This window comes from Hypomesus nipponensis, chromosome 15 (genome assembly GCF_054491055.1).
Source record: "Hypomesus nipponensis isolate SF chromosome 15, ASM5449105v1, whole genome shotgun sequence".
NCBI lineage: Eukaryota > Metazoa > Chordata > Actinopteri > Osmeriformes > Osmeridae > Hypomesus > Hypomesus nipponensis.
This window is the reverse complement of record NC_140375.1, coordinates 14,628,969-14,655,633: the sequence shown is the minus strand read 5'-3', so window position 1 is coordinate 14,655,633 and position 26,665 is coordinate 14,628,969. Positions and strand designations below refer to the sequence as shown.

The 26,665-nt window shown below is 48.7% G+C and overlaps 1 protein-coding gene across 1 annotated transcript in view; it reads right to left on the bottom strand.

The window, feature by feature from the left end:
• Window positions 1–24,557, bottom strand: part of rtn4rl1b (reticulon 4 receptor-like 1b) — a 103,369-nt gene extending 78,812 nt beyond the window's left edge. The window contains exon 1 of the mRNA XM_084674303.1: window positions 24,490–24,557. Within this exon, the coding sequence (XP_084530429.1) occupies window positions 24,490–24,502 (13 nt within the window). The 5' untranslated portion in view covers window positions 24,503–24,557. The remainder of the gene's footprint in view (window positions 1–24,489) is intronic.
• Window positions 24,558–26,665: the final 2,108 nt, after the last annotated feature.

Here is a 26,665-nt window from a genome sequence, read left to right as displayed (position 1 = left end):
CTCAAACTACTGGCCAGTCAATGAAGTGGCTACAGTCTCTTATCTCGTATGTTTTTGTTGCACCATAAAAATGAGCAAAAAAGGTCATGGCAGGAATCTCCACCGAGTAAAAGCGAACTTCTGTTCAGCCAGCATGCAGCTCCAAATGAACATGAATAAACTGGATGTCGTCCATATTCCCTATCACTGTGTTGGTAGGGAAGTGTTGTGATCGCTGCTGGCTTGGTGAGCTACTCTGTTGTGTGTGTGTGTGTGTGTGTGTGTGTGTGTGTGTGTGTGTGCATACCGTGCGCTCAGGTGTGTGTGAGCGGAGGTATGATGGCTGACAAGACAGCAGGGGCTTCTAAAGATGACCTTGAAATCTCTTCTGACTTGCCTCAGTCGCTTTGTTGATCCAACCCTGCTACAGCTCGCCGACACACACACACACACACACACACTCACACACACAGCTGAAAATGGCCGCAAGGTAGGGGGCCTTTAGCTTCTCACTCCCTCCCTCTATTTCTCAGTCACTACCTGCCTTTTCTCCGGGTATCCCTCTTTCTATCCTCCCTTTCTTTCATTTTCCCCCTCTCTGTGTATCTCTCCTCTCCTTTACTTCTGTCTTTCTTTAGCTCTCATTTGACCACGCCCCTATCATCCGCCATGCCTATTTCCTCTGTCTTGGACCACCCCCCTCCCCTCCCCTCCCCTCCCCTCCCCTCCCCTCCCCTCCCCTCCCCTCCCCTCCCCTCCCCTCCCCTCCCCTCCCCTGCCCTGCCCTGATCCTCCTCCCTCTCCCCTCTCCCTCTCTCTCTTTCTCTTTCTCTTTCTCTCTCTCTCTCTCTCTCTCTCTCTCTGTCTCTCTCTCTCTCTCTCTCTCTCTCTCTCTCTCTCTCTCTCTCTCTCTCTCTCTCTCTCTCTCTCTCTGTCTCTGTCTCTCTCTGTCTCTCTCTCTCTCCATCTCTCTTTCTCCCCATGCCTCCTCTGTGTAGGTCCTCTGGAGGCTAGAGGCTCTATTAATAGCAGGCCAGTGCAGAGGGGAGGGAGGGAGGGAGGATGCGAGATGGGCTTGGGGGAGAGGGGAGGAGAGAGGGAGAAGAGCTGTGGATGGGCAGTGCAGCACACGTCTGTTGTGAGGGTACAAGCATGGCAGCCTGTTGCAAAGCTCCGTGTCTAGAGGGCTCAACAGAACACACACACACATACACACACACACACACACACACACTACAATACACCCAACAGACCGTTCCTTGACTGTTGGAACTACGCACTTCTGATCCTGATCTTCTGCTGTACTTTGGATAAAAGCATCTTTCTAAATGAATAAAACACGAATGTAACCATCTCTTCGGCATTGTACCATGTGCAGAAACCTGCGGGGGTTTAAAAACTGCAGGTTCTAGAATCACAATTGTGGAATGGTGGGATTCCATTGCGGGACAGCTAATTGTCGGCTTCAGAACGCTACCGACCTTACAAAGCCAAGCTTCATCTTTGTTTCAGATGAATAATATCAGATGAGGAATTAGCGTGGCATGAATCTGCGTGTGTGTCTTTCGTGGAGCATCAAAAAGACTATATGCTATATGCTAATGAAAACATAGAGGCTGTCCAGTAGAGAATGTCAGACAGTCCCTAACAGTTTGTTCGTCTAGGAGGACGGGGATTCCAAAGAACTGCTTTTATCTTCAAGACACAGAGCACCCTGGGAGGCTGCAGCTCCCCATTAGAAAGGAGAGAGAGTCAGAGAGTTTAGGAGTGTGTGGGTGGTTAGGGGGGTTCAGGGTGACAAAATGAGAGTTACTGATGCCCCCGGGGTCAACTCTGTTATTGGGGGGGGGGGAGGGGGGAGGGAGAGGAGGGGGAGAGGGAGGGGGGGGGTAGAAAGCTTGGTTATTCAATAATTTGGACATTGATTTAAAAAAATGGTGAGTGCCTGTATATATATTTTTCGCCTTGAAATTAATTGGTTTTCTGCTTTTTTTCATTTTCCAAAAGATGCTCATAAGTGGCTGTAGCAAAGACGGGTGAGGCGGGGAAAGAGGATTCATTTTTTTCCCACTTAGTGTCACGGAGCAAGTAAAGGGAGAGAAGGAACCATTAACAATCTGTTGTGTGGTGTAAAAAAGAGGATGCCTTTTTGCCTCGACAGTAGCTTATATTGTTGATCTTAAGGCCATTCGGACAACTGCGACCCAATGATCAAACAAAACAAACTGCCCTGTGGGTAGCTTCCCTGTCTGTGATTGCAAGTGTGTGTGTGTGTGTTGTGCACAGGATCAGTTCATCAGGATCCAGGAGTTAATATGATCTTTAGCTGGGGGGGGTGGGGGGGGGGGGTGGATGTGCAGCTACAAGACAGAGACTGTTCAGTCATAGATCACGTGGTCTGGCAGATTGTAAAAAAAAAAAAAGAAGCTCTCGGGTGATTAAGTGGTGCCAGAGACCTCCTGTGTCCACATCTCGATCTATCTCTCCCTTTTTCATTTTCTCTACAGTACATGTGCTCTTCATGGGCTACTTCTATAACACGCACACACACATGCACAGGAACACACGCACGCACACTCAATCCCTCCCAGCAATCTTAAAGGATGTGTCCTGAATTTAAAATATTCATGTTCATGTTCAAGCTGTGGTTCAGTTTGTATGTGTGTGCGTAAGAGGGAGTGAGAGGAGGAAAGAAAATAAATAGAGAGAGAGAGAGAGAGAGAGAGAGAGAGAGAGAGAGAGAGAGAGAGAGAGAGAGAGAGAGAGAGAGAGAGAGAGAGAGAGAGAGAGAGAGAGAGAGAGAGAGAGAGAGAGAGAGAGAGAGAGAGAGAGAGAGAGAGAGAGAGAGAGAGAGAGGAGTGAGGGGGAGATAGAGTATATGAGAGACAGGTACAGAAGAAAAGAAAGAGAGAGAGAGAGAGTTAAGAGAATTGCCATTGGTGATGCAGGACAACCTTTCAATATTCTTCCAGTTTCCACAGAAGACCACATGAAAGAGAGCCACAAAATAACAACAAATGCCCCGGCTTGTTTGAAGTACATGCTTTGATTGCTGTGATTGTATTCTTACATTACTTCACACTTTGTTCCTGCATGCACTAACCCTCCAGTCCTCAGGTGTCTGTGTGTATTACGTGTGCATAACACGCGTGTGTATGTGCCTGTATGTGCGCGCATGTGTGGACTGGTGGATATCACCCATTTCTCTGTTCTCTCTGGGACTGTGTGTACATTTCCTGCCCGTCAGTCATCCTATCCCATCGTTCTTCTCCTTCTGTTACGGACGCACGCACGCCCCTCCTTCCCTCCACATGTCCACTCCTCCATCCTGACGTCCGTCGAAACCAAACATTGGTGGATTCAGCTGTGAGCACCCAAGAATCTATTAGCAGAGCTGGGAGACACAAGAGAGCAGGCTAGCCCCCTGCAGTAGAGCGGCCAAAAAGGAACGATGGATAGGGATTGGATGTGGTGACTGTATTGCCTCACCTCAGCTGGCTGGGCCTTTTCACTCAGGCTCTTGTGGGAGGCGTGACATGCTTTCATGTAAGCCCTGTCTTCTTACTCCTCGTTTAACTACACGCTCTGATGTTTCTTCCTATTGACACTTATTTTGTTTTTCACAATGTATGCTTCCTGTTTTGGCTCCCCACAATCTCGTTCTTTATGATCAGTGACCTATGCACTTTTGTAAAGCTCTCTCTTGGAAGTCGCTTTGGATAAAAGCGTCTGCTAAATGAATACATATAAATGTACTCCAACATCCAGAATGCCGAGCTGCTTCAGCTGGTCTGGGGACCAGAACACTTCCTGGGACACATGCCGTGGAGTCTGGGGGTCATGGCGGTTCTGCGACTAAACCTGCGCCTGTCACTGTCCTCCTTCAAGCTTCTTCTAGTCAAGTGGCAAAGCCAGCATGAAGCTCCTCAATGTAGGAAGTCACCTTAACCCCAGAACGACATAATCCTCAAATGACTGCTTCACGGGAACCTACTGTGTGTCAGCAGGGTAGAGAGTCTTTCCTGTCTCTCCCCTATTTCCAGGAGAACACCCAGCCCGATGCATTCAGTCAAGGTGATGGAGATAGAGCATGTGGAGGATTATCAGCATGCTAAGACTATTGAGCTGTGTCCATTTGTCTCTCTCTCACTCTCTCTTTCTCTCTCTCTCTAACTTGTTCTCACCTCGCCTGCCCCCCTCCCTCCTCCTGTTGAGGGATGCCTGAGAATGGCCGACTTGGCGGAAACCCCCCTCCCTCCCTCCCTCCCTCCCTCCCTCCCTCCCTCCCTCCCTCCCTCCCTCCCTCCCTCCCTCCCTCCCTCCCTCCCTCCCTCCCTCCCTCCCTCCCTCCCTCCCTCCCTCCCTCCCTCCCTTTCTCCTTGGAGTTCGGCGGCCGCCCCACATGCCGTCTCCGTGGTGACAGGCGGACAAAGATTTGGCCGGCGCTCCCGCCATCTGCTCCCCCGCTTCCGACGCAACATCGGCCCATCAGGGTCAGCCAGGTACCGCCGCCGCGCCCGCCAATGTCGGCGCCAGCGAGGGTGGCGGGGGGGCAGGGGGGCACATTTTCATTGTCCTGCCTCTGTCCTGGAAGGCACCGGCGCACTGGCGTTGAAACAATACCCCGTGACCTCGGGTCACCACTGATCCGTGAAAAAGCCCTATCTAACAACCCACTGTGACTAGTCATATCGGGATGCGAGCAGGAAATGAGCTCTCATTTTATCCCCCATCTCGCTAGAGCGGGCATGGCTCTGAAAAGCTGATTGACCTCTGACCCCCCCCCCCCCCCCCCGGTGAGTCATCTCCACTGGCTGCAACACATGCTGGATGCGTTGCAGTTTAACAGTGTCCTGACATCTCTCATGGACCAGGAAATCATGTAAATGTATCCTGCCCACGGCACCCTTGCCTGTGTGTGGCTGGACGTGTGGTTTAGTGAACACACTCTGGGTCTTCTCTCCCCTCCCCAGAGGGGGCTGTTGTCTCCCCGCCTCCCTCAGCATCCCTCCTCCTCTCTCCTCTGCACGCTCCACATTTCTAAAATAGCAGCAGTCGCCAGAGTAAAAATAGAGGCATGTCACCCTGTCGGATACCTCCTTCACACCCTCCCAAAAACTCCCAGGTGCACCCTGGGAAAACGGGGGCGGGTTTGACTCAAGCTAAACTCAGCCAACCCGAGAGGAATCACCCGATCACAGGTGTCAACTAGACCGCTGATCCAGAGGAAACACCACGCTGTTCAGATGCCTGCGTTGACAAATGTAAACACAAAAAGTTCAGTACTGATACTACTGTATGGATGGAATAGCATAACCCCGCCTTCCCTCTCTTCCCAAAGCTGACATGTGTCCCGTAGTGGCCAAGCCGAGCTGTCCGCCATGACATTGCATGTTGGAGAGCATCCATCAGACTATCGCACAGTTCATCTCCTTCCCATTAGCGTCCAGCTGGATGCCTTACCAAGGTTTCCACAACCAGCAGCAGATCGGCTTCAGTCTCTAATGGCACGGGGAACACATGTTTGTGTTTTCTGATCCACACACCATGAACCGGTGTGTTCAACAGCCTGTCTCTCCTATTAAACTTGTCTCGCAGGAATCATCAAAGAGTATGCATTTTAAAAGGCTATTATCCTCGTATTAAGCCCTAGTCTATGACGCTCACGATGAAGTGCTTTTGAATTGTATTATTTCATTATTTTGTGAGACGACTGCATTTGCATTTGAGTGAACCGTAAAAGCTTTAAGCAGTGGGTTTAACTCTACCTGCACATCAGGGCGATATTCATCTCACTCTCCATCCCACACACACAATCTGCGGGTGAGATCCATCCACACACACATTCACGCACACAACCCACACGTGCACAGACACAAATGCGCTTGTACACACAAAGGCACACAAACAGAGATTCCCAGTCCTGCACGGCCCCTTTCTACAGCACTGACGTATGACATTTAGTTGGTTATCATAGCTGTTGTTAGATGTCAAAACAAGTGTTTGCACCAGTATTTTGAGTGAAGTCTCTGTGAAAGGTGAGTGAGAAAGAGAGGGAGAGAGAGAGGAAGGGGGCCAAGGTAAGTAGGGAGGGAGAGAGCTAACCCAGCGGGGAAGTCTGCAGGAGGGAGAGAGGGAGGTCTAACATGATAAACAGATATACTTAGCCGCTGAAAGACAGAGAGACACCAAGAGAGGCAGCATTAGAGAGAGGGAGAGCGGGAAGGAGAGAACATTAGACAGAGAGAGGGAGAGAGGGAGAGAGGGAGAGAGGGAGTATTAGAGATAGATACGATCTACCTGTGCCGGGTGACTCACCATGAAACCCACCGCAGCATGCATGGCCCCGGGGTCAGAGCTTGATACGGACAGGTCCATTCCACACCACAACATCGCCCTTGGCTCAAATCACATCGACCACAGTCCCAGCACGCCCAGCAGACCCCCCCGCCCCGTCCCCACACCCCCCACCACCACCACCACATTCCACCAGACACACAGCAAAGCCACGTGTTAATGAGGGGGGGGGGAGGGATCTCTGCTGTGGGAAGGGGCCAGACCCTCTGCTGTGGGAAGGGGCCAGACCCTCTGCTGTGGGAAGGGGCCAGACCCTCTGCTGTGGGAAGGGGCCAGACCCTCTGCTGTGGGAAGGGGCCAGACCCTCTGCTGTGGGAAGGGGCCAGACCCTCTGCTGTGGGAAGGGCCCAGACCCTCTGCTGTGGGAAGGGGCCAGACCCTCTGCTGTGGGAAGGGCCCAGACCCTCTCCCTACAGCCTGGCCATCCAAAGCTTGGACATGGCTGGGAAGGTTCCCCCTCATCACATCCCTTTAGCTCAGCCAGGACCCGGAGTGTCTTCCGGCACATTCTCCAAGCACTGTCATCATGCTGCCGACACCCTGACCGTATCTGCCTTAACGATCTGTGTCCCTGTGCACCTGGAGAGAGCCGTCGCTCCGTCACAGCGATACATTGATTCGGGGTAAAGGGATACGACTTTGTGCGTCGCTACATAAACCCCCCCCCTGCCATTTTGGACTCCTAAGCACAGGCCACATGCTGTAAAGCAGACAATACCCGCCGCGCTGCGAGGCAAACAGCCACGCCGTCGCGTTTACAGACATTGTTTCCTTTCATTAGGAAAAACAAGGTTGTGAGTGAACATGGTTTAATCGCTATAGTATTTTCCAGCTCTAGTCGGAGAGGATTTGCTGCAGTGGGTAATTACCTGGTGCATCTGTACAGTGCTGTACAAAGTGCTGAGACTACCCAGGCGACTGAAGCAGCAGGCAGCCAAGTATGTCTGTTGGTTAACCTGCCTGCCTGTACGTATGCCTGTTTGTTTGTTTATCTGTCTGTCTTTTTGCCTGTGTATCTGCCTGTCTGCCTGCCTGCCTGCCTGCCTGCCTGCCTGCCTGCCTGCCTGCCTGCCTGCCTGCCTGCCTGTCTGTCTGTCTGTCTGTCTGTCTGCCTGTCTGCCTTTCTCTCTCTTCTCTCTCACTCTCATGTCTCCCTCACTGGTCTATCAGAGCGTACACGCAGCCAGCCCCACATTAAAACCTCCACAACTCTGGGCTTGTGAACTCAGATAAAGATCCCTCTTTTCCCTTAGCAGCTTGATCATTCTCCGACGGTACACACGCAACGCACACATGCCAACACACACACACACAAAGGCGCACACACACACACACACACACAGCATTAATATTCTGTCACAGATCAGAGACAAAAGAGCCCCGGACCCATGCGCTGTGCTGACAGCTAGTGAAGCAGCATCGGCGTCTCAGACAGAGACAGACATGCCGAGGTGAGCTACTCTAATACATGGTAGAACACCATGAATGTTTCATCCTCTGGCAGTTGTTTCCGTAACCTTTCCGGAGGGCAGGCACTGCGGCTCTGGCAGTGCCAGGGAACCACGGACGTGTAAAGCTTGACTTCCACCAGAACAGTGGGAAGTGGATGTGTGGAGGTTTGTATGTATATGTAAGGGATCTTGCACAGTGCAGGCGGGGTCTCGTGGTTGCTGGGAAGCAGGGTGGACAGGACAGATGCTTGGGCTTCAGGGTCCGGGCATGGCAGGACGTGACTGTGAGTGCGGCGGTGTAGGGCTCTCCTTGGCAGGTTCACTTGGGAAGGAGTCAAGCGAGAGACAGGATCTTTATCCCAGGAGAGACAGACCATCCCCCTGTGCCAATTTGGGCCCTGCTGCTGGTGCATGATGGGAAGAAAAACATCCCTCCCTTCCTTTTCTCCCCTCCTGTGAAAGAAAAGAAACCCTGACCTGAATATAGATCGGAGGAATAACACACTGGAAAGCAGGACGGCCAGAACTTTTTAAGTATTCATTCCTTTTACCCACACCCCATATTCACCCCCATATTCAGGTGAGAATTGCAAGGATGCAAGGATTGCAGAATCATGCAGGTTCGGCATGATACAGCAGGAGAGAAGACAGAGAGAAGTGGTATGTGGAGAGAGAAAAACAAGCAAATGTGACTGAACAGAGCTGCTGCAGCCCCCGATTCACAATCATACTGGGAATCAAAACACTTTTTAATAATTCAGTGTGAATCGAGGAGAGAACACTCCGCGGCGAGAGAGGAGAGCAGAAATGACAGGGAAGAAAAGAATCCTACAGCTCTCTTTTCTCAAAATCATTTTTCTGTCGATGGAAATAGCTGAACAACTGTTCAAGCTTGTCATGACCGTGCTCTGTGGTGTGCAGTAGGGAGATGTACAATGTCAGTCATTATGGGGGATATGCATATATAAACCTGGCAACCGCTGCTGTTAGTATTTGGTTCATGTTCTTATTTTCAATTTGAAAGAAAGCACTTGTTTACATTGACTGACTAACTTAAAAATGTACAGCCAATTTTACGGTGAACTAATCCCATCAGACTAGCCACCGTGGACTACAACCCCATCTCTCCCAAGCACAATTAAAAGCAAGGGAACAAACGAGAGCTGGTACAATTATCTGACTTCGATTTTCAATTTCTAAAGGCGGCCGTTGTCTCTCTGACAATACTTTTACTTTGGAGCCGAGGTAAATTATAATTGAATTTTGTTGCAGACAGCTAAACCCTTCAAGTCTCCCCCCAAACAACCAACCCCCTCCACCTCCTCCCCCGCCCCACCTCCCCCCCCCCCACCCGCCCCCCCCACCCCCCCTCCTCCACCATGTCTGGCCCACAGCACCATGTCTGGGTCCTGTGCTCTTCCCCTCACCTCACGGTGACAAGGTAGGGAGTGGAAAACATTTGCCAATTAGTCAGTCCCTGTGATTATTCCGCTCTTGCTAACAATTCTCATTTAAATGAATTATTTATCGGACGTCCGCGCACTACGCCGTCCCAGCCAACGGCCTGGAGACTGAGGACGCGCTGCTGGGATCACCACGTCTGTGTTCATGCTCTTCTGGCTGCACACTCTCTGTTTGTGTCTTTGTTTTGAATGTTTTCACACAGTATATGTTTTTTTGATTCTGATTTACGGTTCTGTCTGTAGTCTGTATATTTCCCTGTGTCGGCGTTCTGTCTGTAGTCTGTATATTTCCCTGTGTCGGCGTTCTGTCTGTAGTCTGTATATTTCCCTGTGTCGGCGTTCTGTCTGTAGTCTGTATATTTCCCTGTGTCGGCGTTCTGTCTGTAGTCTGTATATTTCCCTGTGTCGGCGTTCTGTCTGTAGTCTGTATATTTCCCTGTGTCGGCGTTCTGTCTGTAGTCTGTATATTTCCCTGTGTCGGCGTTCTGTCTGTAGTCTGTATATTTCCCTGTGTCGGCGTTCTGTCTGTAGTCTGTATATTTCCCTGTGTCGGCGTTCTGTCTGTAGTCTGTATATTTCCCTGTGTCGGCGTTCTGTCTGTAGTCTGTATATTTCCCTGTGTCGGCGTTCTGTCTGTAGTCTGTATATTTCCCTGTGTCGGCGTTCTGTCTGTAGTGTGATGGTCTCCCAGTACTGGTGTGTCTGTCTCAGGTGTTAAGATCGACCACGTGTGGGGGGGTATCGCCACTGCCTACTTTGGTTCACAGGCTGTTCACAGGCTGTTTACGAGTTGGTTACAGGCTGTTTACGGGCTGTTTACAGGCTGTTTATGGACTGTTCAAAGGCTGTTCGCATGCTGTTCACAGGCTGTTTACAGGCCGTTCACAGGCTGTTTACGGGCTGTTCGCAGGCTGTTTATGGGCTGTTCGCAGGCTGTTTACGAACTGTTCGCAGGCTGTTTACAGGCTGTTTACAGGATAGTGGCTCTCTTGTCAGGGAAGGAGCAGCTCTCAGTGTCCGTCTCCACACCAGCATCTGAATAGAGCTCATTGTGTTGCAGTGAGCACCCGTGGAGGCTCTGAGGGGAAACCCCATTAGCTGGCTGTTGAGCGTGTCCTCTCCCCTGGCCTGTCCCTTGTTGGTTGTTCTGGCTGGAGATGTGGCGGGCCTCAGTGTGTTTGCTGCACTGCAGGGGCTAATCACGCTGGGCCACCGGGTCACAGCCACGTTGAGGGGTCACGACCTGTATGTCCAGACACACACTCCAGGGAAGCCCTTTCCTTTCCTAAACTAGTACGGTTTGAACAGAAGCACATACACGCGTAGACTACACACAGAGACACTACACATACACAGAGACACTACACACACACACAGAGACACTACACACACACAGAGACACTACACACACACAGAGACACTACACACACACACACACACACACACCCCAAAGTGGTAGTTAGAGACAGCTGGAGTGTGACAGTACACCATAAAAGGCTGGATTTGGACACAAAGCAAGAGAGAGCACCCTGATGAGAACCCTTTACAATGCTTGTCTAAATGTGAGCCTAATTTGTGCACTGAAGCATAGCAAAACACTCTGATTATTCTTACATAGGTATGCAAAAATATGCAGACGCTCTTTGGAAATTTGTCTAAATTTATAATTAGTGAGAATTTGTTGAATGTAATTTCAGCAAAATACAGAGGAGGGCTATTTTGTCTTTAGCATCGAACAGAGACATTTCGTCATATTTTGTACAAAATGTCTCTAAAACTGTTTTTAATAGATTAAAGCCTTTTAATGTTAGTTTTTTTCGACCACAAGACTGGCAGGATTGTAACACTTGAAAGCTTTAGTTTGAGAATCCTCATTCCAATCTCTCTCTCTCTCTCTCTCTCTCTCTCTCTCTCTCTCTCTCTCTCTCTCTCTCTCTCTCTCTCTCTCTCTCTCTCTCTCTCTCTCTCTCTCTCTCTCTCTCTCTCTCTCTCTCTCTCTCTCTCCTTCTCTCTCTCTCTCTCTCTGATTGTGCAAGTCTTGTGTACTTGTACCAGTTAACCCGAGTCAGTCAGAAATGGTTAGAAGTTACTCGAGACACAAAGAGTTCTCTGCTGCCGTAGCCTACATAGTCCCACCAGTAGGCCCGTGTGTTAGACACAGCCGTGCGTTCACTCCAGTGTCATCACAGTGTCCCATGCCTCTGCTCCAACACCTGACCCATGGAACATCTCAACGAGGTCAACATGAGTGCCTCCAATGTTGTGTTTTTCCACCACCCGACTCCTAATAACAACCAGGACTCTCCTTGGAGGCTGGCAATCACCGAATAATTAACGATCCACTCTGACAGATGTTTCCTGCAAACATGCACTTTCGTCCTCTGTGACAAGACCTTTAGTGACATGATGACATGCTCTAAAGGACCACTCTCTATAGCCCCCCCGTATGCCTTACCTCAGTCAGCACAGGCTTTCACCGCGAGGTTAAGATGACCTTTCGAAGCCGTGTCAGAGATTTGTGAGCAACACTGTAACTCAAACCAGAGCCCAGCTTTAAACGCAGCTGTACGGAGTTCACCGACGGCCACATGAGAAAGAACAGAAGGAGACGTAAGTTCGCCACAAGTTGGAGTCCTGTTTGCAGGAGTATGTTTTGAAACCATCAGTTCAAATCAGCACCAGAAACCCAACCTGAAGTCTCAAAGAAGCGTTTGGTCCTCATTCTCCACACTGTGGTCTCTGCCTGTTGATTCCTAATGGTTGGAAAGGCCTTGGTGAGAATACGGGAGGCCAACAACAATTGTGAAGAGTGGAGAAACAACACACACACACACACACATACACACACACACACATAGATACACACTCAAACACACACACCCCACCTGCAGCAGCCGCATTGTTCCCAGCTGCTCCACCACAATGCCAAGAGCTTTTGCGATCAGCGGGATAATAGTGCCATCATCGCCCAGGCTTCCACTGTGCCCAGCCCAGCAGAGTGGGCTGGCTAACCACGGCCTCTCTGCAGTCACAAATCAAGCCTGTGTTTGTGCTCGGCCCCTGCAAGCTTATAGGAGGGAGAAAGAGGTGCTTTCTACTCATCACTTCCTGATGCCTGCCTGGTGGAGGGTTGGGGACAATGACAATGTTTACGCCGCAGACGGAGTGTGCAATCTGGACCAAAACACTGCGTCCTCTAGAGTCCTACTATAGGTCACCTAGGGGGACATTCATGTTTAGTTTCAATGGCAACACATCCATACATACAACACAGCCACACACACACAGCCGCACACACAGCCGCACACACATACATATTATACTTACTGCACACACGCACACACAGTATCGATAAAGTACACCCTGGCATTTTTCAAACTGCGTTATATGTCTTATCCACTGAAGTATGGCACACAACACTCACCAAGAATTCATGGCATTGATCCCTTCAGGAAGTGATGGACTCGAATGTCAATGCTGCAAGATGGCCGGCTGTTAGTCTGCATTGATCGACTTACTGGATTGGCAAAATGAGAGATCATGCTAAGCATGTTAGGAGTTGATGCATTGGGCTACAGTTTGGTACTGTTATTTTCATTCAAGAACGGGCTCCCAGTGCCTATGCATTTACAAATACTGTTTTGTCAATCCACTGTCTGACTGTCTTTGTATGAATCATTTTAAAAGAACGTGACGTGTTATTTCTGCTCAACTGAATCTTTATTATCTTCGCTGACAAAACTACAAAATACATTTCAGCCAGATGCCTTCAGCAAAGGCGCACAAAGAAAAACTGGAATAATATAGTGATTTCAGACAGGACCTTGGCCTGGATAGTGAAGCCTGAGACAGACTAAAACAAGAATAACACTTTCCTGGATCAAATGTTGTTCAAATATGAAATACTCATCTCAGTATTTGACTGTCACCTCAACGTCTCCTAGAGTTTACCCCTCCCCTTTCCCACCAAGAGTGACAGGGCGATACATCTGTTTGTTTAATCTGTGTGTGTGTGTGTGTGCATACATGTCAATGTGTGTGACTGTGCTTTTGTGCGCTTTGGTGTGCGTGTGAGTCTGTGCGTGCCTGAGGACCACACGTGTGAGTGGGTCCATGTGTATCTAAAAGAGGGAGCTATCTTCTGAAGGGAGGCCGGTTTAATTCAGCACATGCCATCCTGAGCACACTACCAATCTCAGGGGTCAGTGAGCTTCCTGTGTCTCCTATCACAACACCACCTCCAGCCCGCACTGCAACTAATCATCCAGTCAGCCTCCCTCTCCTCTTTACTCCCCCTCTTAATCATCTCTTCTCACTTCCCTTTACGTATTTCTCCTGTCTCTCTTGACTTGCCGCGTTGTACCTGCATTGTACCTAATTTTTCAACTTTGACGCAGTCAGCAAATCCATTAAGGTTCCCTTCAACTAGCAGCTAGTTTACATGGAGCTACACTGCGACAAATGTTGGAAATAGGTGGAGGCTTCAAGTCAGAAAGTGCTATTTTGACAGCCATCAGAAAAATACACATGAATATTTGCTGTTTTCTGTAGTAGATGAACACAGGACTGCAGAGGGCTAGGTAGACTGTGATGAGGAAAGAGTTCTGTTGGTCTATTCACTAACGGCCGGACTAAGTTCAGTTTTATAAGTATTAGCAATATGCAGATTGGAGAGAGTTTGACAAAAACCTCAACATAAAACAATACTAGCAAAGTCTCTCTGAGGCATGAAGGTCAGAGGACCAGAGGTGTTTCGTAGGGAATTGAGAAAAACTAAATACAGCCAATAGGTGTTTGTTATTGAGGCTGGCTGTTAGGCAGATCCTACATCATAGAACTGCCATTATAACACACTAAGTTACAGCAGGAGCACATATAGATAAATGGATATGAAGACAGAATATATGAAGAGATGATAAGGTAATAGCTGAGGGTGATTACCATAAGCACATATGAAATCCCATTTCTTCCACAACTGCTGCTGAGTATGCAGAGCTGACTACATCTAACACCTTCTTGAAGTCAGTTCCCACGGTGACCGGTAGCTGGGTTACATATAGTTACATATAGTCAGACCCTGGGAATAGAGAGCAGGAGGAGGTCTCCTAGAGCCTGTGGCTTCTGTGATTGGTTGTCAGGGCCGTAGGGAAAGAAAAAAGTGCTGCTCTGGGCCAGCTAACTCCCAGTGACTGTGAACCTCTCCATCTATCTGTAGAGAGAGCAGGACTGACAGAGAAAACCTGCTTTTTCCATTAGGGCTTGATGCCTGTCCTTGCGGTCTCTCTCACTCCACCTGTCTCCATCTCTATCTCTGTCTCTACCTAGATGGGGATTTTTTTTGACCCCCTCTCTTCCTTATCATCCCATATGTTCCTCTCTTCCTTAAGCATCCCATATGTTCCTCTTTTCCGACACCCTTCTTCTAAGCTATCTGTTCTTTCTGTTGTTCGCCACTGACCCTGCCTCAATCCTGTCTCACTCTCTCTGTGTCTCACTCTCTGTCTCACACACACACACAGCTCCTAGCATGGCCTAAACACATCCCTCAGGGACCGTACAGTAAATGTGTAAATGAGACACTCCACACCAAGTGCTGTGTTTATCCGGCCTGTTGTTTTGCTCTTTTAAATAATTGACAAGGCTGCGCTGGTGAAGACAGGGACAAATCTGCCAAACTAATATGGCAGCCAGAAGTGCTCTAGAACCGAGCACTATCAATCCCCCAGCAATATAGAATCGTTACTACACTGACAGATCATAAATCTTATGTAACCCCGGCTCAGCAATATAACAAGTACACTCTGCCAGCTTGTTCTGCTTATTGTTTACTCAGTACAGCGAGGAGAGGAGGACATCTGTTCTGTAGTATTTACCCTCTCCATTCACTTTCATTCACCAGCATCGCTATGCTGTCAGCCAGGGTTTTGGGTGCAGGATCCGTGGCCATCCGTGGTGGGAGGGGACGTTGTTTCAGTAAGAGTTGGAGCTGTCAGGGCAGACGTTCCTCAGTCTGCGTCGGGGTGGAGGCGCAGCAGTGTTCCCTGTCAGACGGAGGCGTCTTGGTGTTCTCCTGGGCTCCCTCGGGAGCAGAGTGGTGCATGATTGAGACCTTGACTGGGAGCAGCAGCTCAGACACACAGTCTGCATGGCACTGACTATCTATTAGCCTGACAGGGGCTTTTTTGTCCCTGTTCTTTCTCGCTTCTCCGTTATTTTTTTTGATTGGAAGCAAGTCCCAATGCAGGCCCCTCTTTGAGGTCCCCAGCCAGCCAGTCAGCCAGTCAGTCAGTCAGTCAGTCAACCAGTCAGCCAGCTGTAGTTGAAGGGAGAAAGCCATCAACAGAAGTAAAAACAGTACAGTCTCTCTGCCAAACCAGTGCCTGCATGCCCATGCTTCACATACAGTTCCCTGTGACACCTTCTGTGCAGCCCCAAAACAAAACCTCCAGGTGGATGGATGAGAGAAAGGGAAGCAGTTATCTTATCTCCCCTCCACCGGTATTATCTTGAAGGGACTGTAGTGCTGTCTTAGCACCGGTGTACGGGCAGCAAGAGGCCTTTTGCTGGGATGCACAGCTCTGAGCTCAACAAGGCAGATTTGTGTGGAATTGTAAACAGCTGCTTTCCTGCTCTCACCTCTGCCACGCTCCTCTGACCTTCAGCCTCCACTCTGACCCGAGGGAAGCCCAAGACCCCCTGCTCCTGCACAGAGGTCAAGGTGCTGCTGTAGTCTGCTTCATCACCGAATCGACCCCCTCCCACACACACACACACACGCACTTACACACACAGACACACACATACACGCACAGACACACACATGCCCAGACGCACACACCGTATGCAGCAAACAGCATCGTTGTCACATAGAGCCCCGAAATCCTAACCCAAACTTTCTAGACCATACTGTATGGCATAGCTCTGCCCAATTTCCCTATCGTAGATGTTCTATCCCAATCTAACCAAGCCATCGTGGCACAGCATAGCCATGCCAAAACCATCTTATCCACTCTACCTAACCCAGCTCCGGCCAGCTACATGTCTGTGCTTTTAAACAATTACTAAACTAATGAACACCCTTATCTTTACCTGACAAAACAGCACCTGTTACCTTTGTTGTTGTTATTGGTGTGTGTGTCTGTGTGCGTGTGCGTGCGTGTGCGTGCGTTGTAACTCAATATTGCTGATGCCAAGGCAGGGCTCTACGCTAATGTTTTCACCAAGGAGTACCAACTCCTTCACCACTACTGTAACGGAGCTAGCTGCCATAGCTGGAAAATCAAACCTTTCCCGAACCCCGTGGGGAAAAAAAACACCTACAAAACTCAGCAAGGAATGTTCTTGCTCCGGCTTTAACTTATGGATATTCGGCAGCATTGCCACAACCGCAGAAAAACTTTGCTCGCATCTTTCTCCGCCGCCATTACTGAACTACTCAAACTAGTGCACGACCTTAACGTCATCGTTCTCAGCCACTCCCTCTGTTCGCTGATTGGACCTACAAAAAATTTGTTTCTGAAAACCGACTTCAGAGCCTAGCTCCCAGACCTAGTACTGAAGCAAAATCCAAATTGAGCGGAAATACGTAAGAGGGAAGAGCCAGGCTACCCCAGACCCAACTTCCCGACCAAAAGTTTTTGTGGGCGGGGATAAATTGGGCAGGCAGCCAGGCTAGCACATACCTATTTTTAGGCGCACGTGCGAGTGAAATGCTTTCACTGTAGAGCCCAAGGTCTTAATCAGCTGCCCCCAAACGGTGGCTAGGGAAAAAGTGAGTTAGCACCACGCTGAGCTGGAGTCAGAGAGCTTGTTAAGAGGAAAAATATTTTATATGGACAAATTGTCAAGCATTTTCTTTTGTAGCAGCATGAGCAAGAAATCCTGGACCAGGACTAGACTAATCAGGAGTGATGTCATGTATTAAAGCATGCTGGTAAACCAGCAGGACAGCCCCACACAGGTGGGTGACCAAGCAGAAGTTAATTGAAAAGCATAAAACCGCAATCTTTGGGGCCCTGTTGTCTGATCCCTAATAAGGTCAAGACATAATTCTACATCTAAGACTGCCTTGAAACAACTGGTTGGGATTTAAGTAAAGCATAAAAATATTTGTGAGTGTGGAACCGAGTTTGGCCCATATTCTATCATTACTATGACTCCATCTGTCTTGGTGCCCTTTCCATTTTCCTTATCTCCCTCTCTTCAGCATTCCAGCTGTATGGGCAAAACATGGACATATCTGGACTCCATATTTCATCATCCATACTAAAATATTTACAAGACATTCTCAAGGAATAATGTTCTATCTAGTGTATTCAAAGAACATACATTCTATAAAAAAAAATACTGCAAAAATAAAACTTAACTAAAATAAAATGTCAAATTGTTTGGAAGCTGGATCACAGCCCACCAGGATTAAAACCTCGATCCTGCAAGAAATCACTTGTCTGCGGTGTTGGGCTCGTCCCCTAGGTGGCGATGTGAGAGGAGGTGCGGAGAGCGTGCAGTACCAGCAGTTTCACCGCCTCCACGGTGCATACATTAGTGAGCAGCATTAATCTTCACAGGCTGTGTCTCAGCGTTGGGCTGGACCCCCATGGACCCTCCACACAGCCCTAGACCTGGGCCCCCATGGACCCTCCTCACAGCCCCAGACCTGGACCCCCATGGACCCTCCTCACAGCCTGGACCCCCATGGGCCCTCCTCACAACCTGGACCCCCATGGACCCTCCTCATAACCAGACCTGGGCCCCTGCAGAGCCTCCAGCACAGATTACACCCCCTGAACACAGGCATGTGCCAAGTATTACAGCCACTGTTTGCTGTGGCTGTTACGACATACGGCTTTTATACGGCAAGCGTGGGGTGGGGGGGTTGAAGTAGAGGAGGGGAGAAGGAGCTCAGGGATGGAGGCTGGAGAGGAGCGGGAGGCTGGAGAGGAGCAGGAGGCTGGAGAGGAGCAGGGGGCTGGAGGAGGGAGAGGAGCAGGAGGCTGGAGGAAGGAGAGGAGCAGGAGGCTGGAGGCTGGAGAGGAGCAGGGGGCTGGAGGCTGGAGAGGAGCAGGAGGCTGGAGAGGAACAGGGGGCTGGAGGAGGGAGAGGAGCAGGAGGCTGGAGGAAGGAGAGGAGCAGGAGGCTGGAGAGGAGCAGGAGGCTGGAGGAGGGAGAGGAGCAGGAGGCTGGAGAGGAGCAGGAGGCTGGAGAGGAGCAGGAGGCTGGAGGAGGGAGAGGAGCAGGAGGCTGGAGAGGAGCAGGAGGCTGGAGAGGAGCAGGAGGCTGGAGGAGGGAGAGGAGCAGGAGGCTGGAGGAGGGAGAGGAGCAGGAGGCTGGAGGAAGGAGAGGAGCAGGAGGCTGGAGAGGAGCTCAGGGCAGGAGGCTGGAGAGGAGCAGGAGGCTGGAGGAGGGAGGATCCTAAGAGACCTGCTTGCAGCAACGACACGAAGAAGACAAAGACTTTCTTTCTCTAATTCCCTAAAGCCTGTTTTTAATTTCACACCACTGCCAGCAAAGACACATTTATTTGAAGCCGTCTTAGAACCGCAATGCACTGGAGAATGAATCATCCATTGTTTTCATGTCAGACATCTCATAATAAATGAGTTCTGAGTGTGACATAGATGAGAGTGAGAGATGAATCTGAGGCATAACAAACACACTGGATCAATGCTCGGAGTGACAGTCAGTAAAGAAAGACAACCATTGGCCCACTGTAAAACAGTGGATTGCGCTGTGGGTTTGTGTGTGCTCAACAGATCCAAACAACCCGTAACATGCAAACCTCCGATCCACCTACTCCTCTTTGAGCCCAGCGAAGCTCTACCTGCCCCTGAGGGGCCACCCCTTCTCATGGAATTGCTAACTCTCAATGCCAAAAGGGCAGAGCTCGTCCCAGTGGTGGGGAAGCTGGATGGCTGTCGTCAGCACACACTCAAGGTGCCGAGGGGGAGTCGGGCCTGGGATAGGTAGAGCTGTCAGCAGGAGAACACCTGGGATTACTGTCAGCCTGCCTGCTGGACCCCCCCCCCCCCCCTCCCTTCATCCCTCTCTCTTCCCTCACCCCTGTCACGTCCTGAACTGTAAGATCAATGGCGCCTCCATTGACATTGACCTTTAAACTCCAATTAGCCACTTAATCAGAAATTAATTATTAATATTAGGAAAACCAACAGGGCACAAGTTGTTTGTCTCTCGCACCTCATTATCATCCGTTAACGACCAGACCTGCATCTCATTTCCACAACAAAAGGGAAGGAAATGGTGTTTTCTGAGGATTCAGGTGCTTTTTAAAGGTCAAAACGAGCTGGGAGATTGCTGCGATGGGGGAGATGTGTCCCCACCCCCCTCACCCACCCCTTGGCTCACTTTTTCGAATGTCCTCTGGATTGAATCATTCCTCAGCCTCTCCAGGCTGCATTAGTACAAGAGTCCTCAGTAGGGGAGACACTGGCGACACACACACACACACACACACACACACCCCTGGACCCAGGGCCCCTCAGACCTCAGCCTCTAATTTGGTGTGAAATGGATGACAGGTTAGTATGAAAGAAGCTCATGGACACAGCAGTTCATGGAATAAAAAGTGGCATGCACACTAGAAAAAGTAGTTTCCCCCCCTCCTGTCTGCACACACACTAATTATTTGTCATTCTTTGCTGAGTGTCATGGTGTTGAATACTGCCTTGGGGCCACCATGGTAACGCCATCCTACTGAAGAAATGTCCTTCTGGTTTGAAGAATCTCCTTTAGCTCCGGTAGATGAGCTGTTTTTCACTGCCAAAGACAAGGTGTGTTGCATAGCACACTAATAACATGACTCAGAGAGAGTCCATGTAAGTGGCTATGCCTCGTCAATGACCTCTAATGCCTGGTGTTCTGAGCTGGGTCTACATACCACAAATAACCATATCTAGCCTTTTTGAAATCTCACCCTGATACCCTGATTGGAATTAGGCTACAATTACCTACGGGACATATGTGCAGGTTTAGTGTGTGTTTGTGTGCGTGTGTATTACCGTGATATATTTTTAAGTTTCCTCTCCAATAAGAGTGCGGAATGTTTAAATATACATTTTAAAACAAGTGTCAGACTGATGCCTCTCTCTCCTCAGACGCGCCTCCTATTCTTCCGGGAGCTTAGTAAGATTTAAAGGATCAGTCGGAGCTTTATGTTGCTTCTTTACGCTACTTTTCCCGGCCTCCTGCTGGGGCCTCTACCCTACCAGACTGGCACCTGCACGCGCCAACACCACAGAAGTCAAACTGGTCATTACAACACAGGAACACAACCACATAGAGTGATGACATTATGCTGGGGATTAGAGAGAATGACAGAGAGAGAGAGAGAGAGAGAGAGAGAGAGAGAGAGAGAGAGAGAGAGAGAGAGAGAGAGAGAGAGAGAGAGAGAGAGAGAGAGAGAGAGAGAGAGAGAGAGAGAGAGAGAGAGAGAGACCATGGTCCCCACATGAATGGAGAATGACAGATATGAGGGCTTGGTGTCACTTTTGTGCAACTTCATGATGATATCAAATGATATATCTGCCTCGGGGTGCTGTCTGGTCGATGGGACAGCAGCTCCGTCTGGTACATCTGTCTGTCCTTCAGTGACACTGACATATGCAAATATCCCTGACACACTCCTTTGTTATAGTTATCTTAACTAGTAGCCACTAGTAGCCTGTAAGGCACCGGCTCTGGAGCAGAATTATTGTTTGTGGGAGAACAATGAAAGAGGAGGAATAGGGGGGAGGAGGAGGAGGGGGAAGAGGAGGAGGGCGAAGAGGAGGATGGGGAAGGAGGAAGAGGGGGACGGAGGAGGAAGGGGAAGGAAGCGGACGGGGAAGAGGAGGAGGGGGATGAGGAGGGTGGGAAGAGGAGGAGGGGGAAGAGGATGAGGGGGAAGGAGGAGGAAGGGGAAGAGGAGGAGGGGGAAGGAGGAAGAGGGGGGAAGAGGAGGAAGGGTTTTTATCTCTCAAAAGGATAACTTCAGGCTTATTTGATCTGCTCTCCCTTCAAAGTGAGTGGGAGCTTATAGTAGGCTAGGAGGGGTCCCCAGGAGCCCTGAGACACAGGGCCTTGAAGGTGGGCCCTGAAGCTGGGCCCTGAATGTGGGCCCTGAAGGTGGGCCTTGGCAGGTATGCTGGGCAGGGGAGCAGGGGCCTCAGGCCCCTTCCCCTGTACTGCTGTCCTCCTGTGCCTCTGAGCTCACGTTCGGAAAATCTTCCATTCTTGGTCCCTTCACACGACTGCAACGCACTGGAAAAGCAGCAAGTCATGAGCTCCACGTGCTGGCACTCTTTCACATAATTAGAGCTGATTTATTGAATGCGATTACTCTCTGCTACAGAATGTGATTGCTCAAACAATTATCCGTTGTATTTCAATTCGACGTAGATGAATAGAGAAACGGCCTTTGGTTCATCTCATGTTGTATAACTGAGAGTGTGAGTTATCATTACAATATTACAGAATGTAATTAGCATTCACTTAGTCATGTCTTTCTGCCAGTCTATGCAATTATGAAACCTGTCAGATCCACAGTGTTACACCAATACCTTTCTGTACCCTCAGAGACATGACAGAACCATATGTAATACACTGGTGATTGTTTACAATATTCCCCTGTCATTGAGCTAAAAGACTTTGCGGGATTAAAAAGGACTTTTCCCTTTGAGTGAACAACAATATTCTATATGCGACACTGTATGTGTGTGTGTGTGTGTTTGAATGTGTGTTTGCATGCGTGTGTGTGTTTGGATGCGTGTGCATGCACGTGTGTATTTGGTGTGGATGAATGGATGTGAATGTGTGTGTGTGTGTGTGTCTTGTGCGAATACGGTTGCGTAGACTGAGAGAAAGCAGGAGTTGAGCCGCGCTGTAAGCCTGAGTGACATGCACCAGCAATTACAGCACGTCACAGCATGGCAAGTGCAGTGGACCCATCGCATGCCTCTGCTCCACCACCACAGAGCCGCTCTGACACGGCCCCCCCCAGTGCCCGCTCTGTGGCTCGCTGGCCAGGAAAGAAACACTACACACGTAAGAGAGAGAGAGAGAGACAAAGGTAAAGAGAGGGGAGGCGGAACGCGAGAGAGGGAGGGGGGGAGTGTGTGTGTGTGTGTGGGGGGGGGGGGGTGGAACCACCAGCTGAGATTCTGCAGCTCAAACAGGGTAGGGTTGCAGACCGCTAACGCACACACGCTCATGCTCATACACACGTTTTCTGCACACACACACACACACACACACACAAACACAACCATACACATATTGACGCAGCAGCTTCGGTGCTCGGGACAGGGCCCAGAAACAAGGCCTACCAGCTTAGCCACAATATGCTGTTCACACAAAGATCCTGTCTGATGCTACACCTGCACCACCATGTGAACACGTCACAGGCACACGCTGAATGTCTAGACAGATTTCGGTTTTCGGCAAACTGTTCCAGGTTATGCATTGGCTTCCTTAAATATAAACACGTCATCTGTTTAGATTGGCCTTGCATACATGGATACGTGATGTACTGAGTCTGGCTGTGATGAAAGCATCCAGATCATCGCCACCTCTTCACAGTATGATTTAATCACACACTCACAATGTGATGCAAGGAGCAGTGCTTGTCTGACTGTCAGGGTGGACTTTTAGTACTCCGACTGAATGGTACATGTGACACACGCCAAATGTCGGGCCGGATGCCTTAGCCAGCTTCCAGAATGTGTTGTTTCAGGCGCTAAAATCAAAACACCACGAGAACTTTCAAACTTCTCCTGCCAAATCTGACACGTCGTCGTCTGCCTGTTCTGCGCGTAAAAAATGCTAACGAGGTAGTTCACCACAAACCATTTGACGTGAGAAGAGTGAGCAACATGGCACCGTCCATTAAACCAGTCAAATCAGTGACCACAGACAGTCTAAATAGATTGAAACATTCTCATGTCTAACCTGCACACGGTTCCACCCACTGTCTGAAGGAGTGGACTGACATTTTCAGACCCAACAGTGAGCTCCAGGTCCGGTTCTGATAGCCTGTTCAGGGGTGTTTTACATTTACATTGAGCAGACGCTCTTATCCAGAACGACTTACGATAAAGGGACATTCAAGTGGGGTGAAGTGCCTTGCCCAAGGACACAACGTAATTATGCACGGCCAGGAATCGAACCGGCAACCTTCTGATTACAAGCCCGGTTCCCTAACCACTCAGCCACCTGACTCCCTTTGGTGATTTTGGTGATAATGTTCAGAGCATAGTGGCTAGCATAGGGAGCTCATGGTGCAGGTGTCGTCTCCCCTTCTGAGTCACATATAACCCATCTGATGATTGTCTCAGAACAGCTGAGGGATCACATTAGGTGGATTCTGAAGTGAAAGAAGCCGTTAACAGAATGAATAGAAAAAAGGATGACGCTGAAGGAGTGTCTTGCTTAGGGAAGCCATTAACGAAATGAAGAAGAGTGATAAGCAACACACTTGAAAATCCCAACCAGTGGCTATCTGACAGTCAGACAGGTAATGGTGGATAAATAAAAAAAAAGACTTCTCATGTAACTCTAGGCCTGTGTGTGTGTTTGTGTGTGTGTGTGTGTGTCTGTGTGTGTGTGTGTATGTGTGTGTGTCTGTGTGGTCAGAAGTGGTGTATGTCGTGACATGACCAACACAAGTAAATGAATTACAAATCAAGACACAAACTGACGCATGAAGCAAATTCCCGCCTCTTCTCATATAAATCGCTCAAACTCGTTAAAAGAATATTGACGGACTGCCTTCAATACAGTGATCCGCTTTCAGTAACAGCGGGCCACCCAAAACGGCGTTTACAACGACGCCCTTACTTATTTGTGTCTGTCTAGTTCAATGTTGTTGTAGACCATAAGAGCTGCAGAGAGATTATTGCGACCGGGCACACATCATAAACTGCAGTGCGGCATCAGCCGTTAATATCGAGTAGTATTTCATGGTACGAGATAAATATTTCATTTTAGCCAGCATTACGCATCCGGCGCACACTGTGCAACTCAAAAAATCCATGCCACTGTCCCCACACATGTTCATTCCTTCCACGTCTATCACGCGGACAAATCATAACTATCCCGATATCAACACATCCATCATCATCATAAGCTGACACCATGATAGTCGTATTATTGGCTTTGGCGATGTGCTGCGCACCTTGCAATAGTCTATGATGGACTGGCCAAAAGCCTTCGATATGAAGGGTCGAACAGATAGTGAAATCACTTACCCCTTTTGAACATGATGGAAGTCTGGTTTACGTCGCCTCCTGTCCTGTAAGAAGCATCTATTCTTGTATTCCAGACCAAAACAACGCCTTGAAGTTATCAAGAGAAAGTTTCAATTGATTGATTTAAAAAGATTTGTCCAATGTCCCCTTTTCTCTGGTATTGAATAATAAAAAAGGCGATGTAGGTCCTTTTAAAATTGACAACAACCGCTATTCTCCTCTCATCCTGTGAAGTCTGTCAACAGTCCGTTTATGCAGGATTTAGACAACACCATGCATTGCAAAGAGATGCGCGGAAATGATCCTCTTTGAAGCATGAAACCAACCACTTCACTATTCCGTGGCACCAGATTCCTGCTTGGTTCAACTCTTAATCATTTAATAGGCTTCTCCATGGTATTAAATGAACGCAAAAAAGATATCATAATTGTTTAGATAAAACGGATGCAGCCGGTCTCTAAAACACGCAGACGATGATTTCAGAAGGTCGATCTAAAATTCCTTTCTTGGGTGATGAGAATGGATGGATGAGAGGCATATCACAAACGTTAAAATCTCTCATTAACAGAAGTTATTTGGATTCACATAACGTCTGATGTCGGATTAGAAGCCGGCTCCTCAAATCCTCCTAATAATGACTTTGATGATTTGGGGTTTGTTCCTTGAAGCCTCACATTGCATTCTCCGGTAGTTCATCCAAAAGTGTTATAACTGCAGTTACGAAGTCTCTTTCTTATCGACGGAAATCTATTTTTCGCCTCTTCCTCAAGGATGGAGACTTACGACACGCGCTCAAGACAGAAAAAGTAGATGAGGTTGGCTCCGATAACTCATCGTCTGCAGGCTACCAGATCTCCTTCTGCGCAGTTCCGTCCTTTTTGTTGTCAAAGTAAAAATTGTTTAGCCCTTTTAGGCAATGCATTGGAATGTTGCGTTTATCTCTGGAGGACTATTTTAAATAATGTTGTTTAGTTTATTGATATCCGAGGGCTTGCACAATAATTTTACATTTGTTATGTTTTACAGAGTAGGCTATAGGCATATGTAGGTGTTTTTTTCTTGAATAGGCGTTCTAGTTTTAAAAATGTAACAGATAGTCTGACTTATGACTCTGCTGATGTTGAGACCCATGGTCATAATGTTGTTGACATACATACAGTTGAACCGCTCATTTCTTCTTCCCCAACCTCCCTCCCCTTCTCCCTCTCTGTCTCTCTCTCTCTCTCTCTCTCTCTCTCTCTCTCTCTCTCTCTCTGTGTGTGTGTGTCTCTTTGTCTGTCTCTCTCTCACTCTGCAAAAACAGATTTCACAATGATTTCATTTAATTCGGTGTGCAAATGTGTATATCATTTAGCGGTCAATTCAACAATCAATATGACTGTTTGTCCAGCAGACGTTTCCATTTGACCCGGGAAGGTCACAAGAGGAATGCCATAAACAATTGACAGATGTTTAAATATTATACACGTCTCAATAGTAGCAGGTCCCCAAGACAGTCATATACTTCACGCATAATTCAAAACACGATGTTCCAAGTGTTGCTGGTGTGACAGACACATGCGCGCACACACATTCCGCGCCGACGCATACACCATGTAACCTGAATTGACTCGCACATTCGGGAAGGCAGGGATGGGCTTTCAGGCAATTAATGCGTTCTTCATTCTACCATTATCCTTTCTTTCGCTTTTGCACTTGTCTCTATGGGATTAGTGTATGAATACACTAATCATTTATTTTTGTGCATCGTATTGTCATGTAAACAATTAGTCCTCTTTTGGTTCTAGCCTCCACAAAATCATTTCATGATTATCAGCTCTGTTACATTGTACATGACTTGAGCTCTTGCAAGTATTGTAGCAAATAAGACCTTATGAGTCATTTTTGTCACATCACTCCTTCATTCACAGTCGGATTCTCACTGAACAGCAGTAGCACAGGCATGAGGTGAACATGGCTGGGACGAAGATAGTTTATTCATAACTTGCTGATGAGTTATATGAAAAACAAGTAGTATAATATGGTGAAATGATAGCCCTAAGTATTATCAGAGCGACAAATATACAGTAGCCTAAATAAGAACATAACATTCCTGGACAAGCGGTAGTCTACGCCGTTCGACAGTATCAGTGTTTGACTGCTTCGACTACATTCTGCATTTGATTAGCCAGGTCTT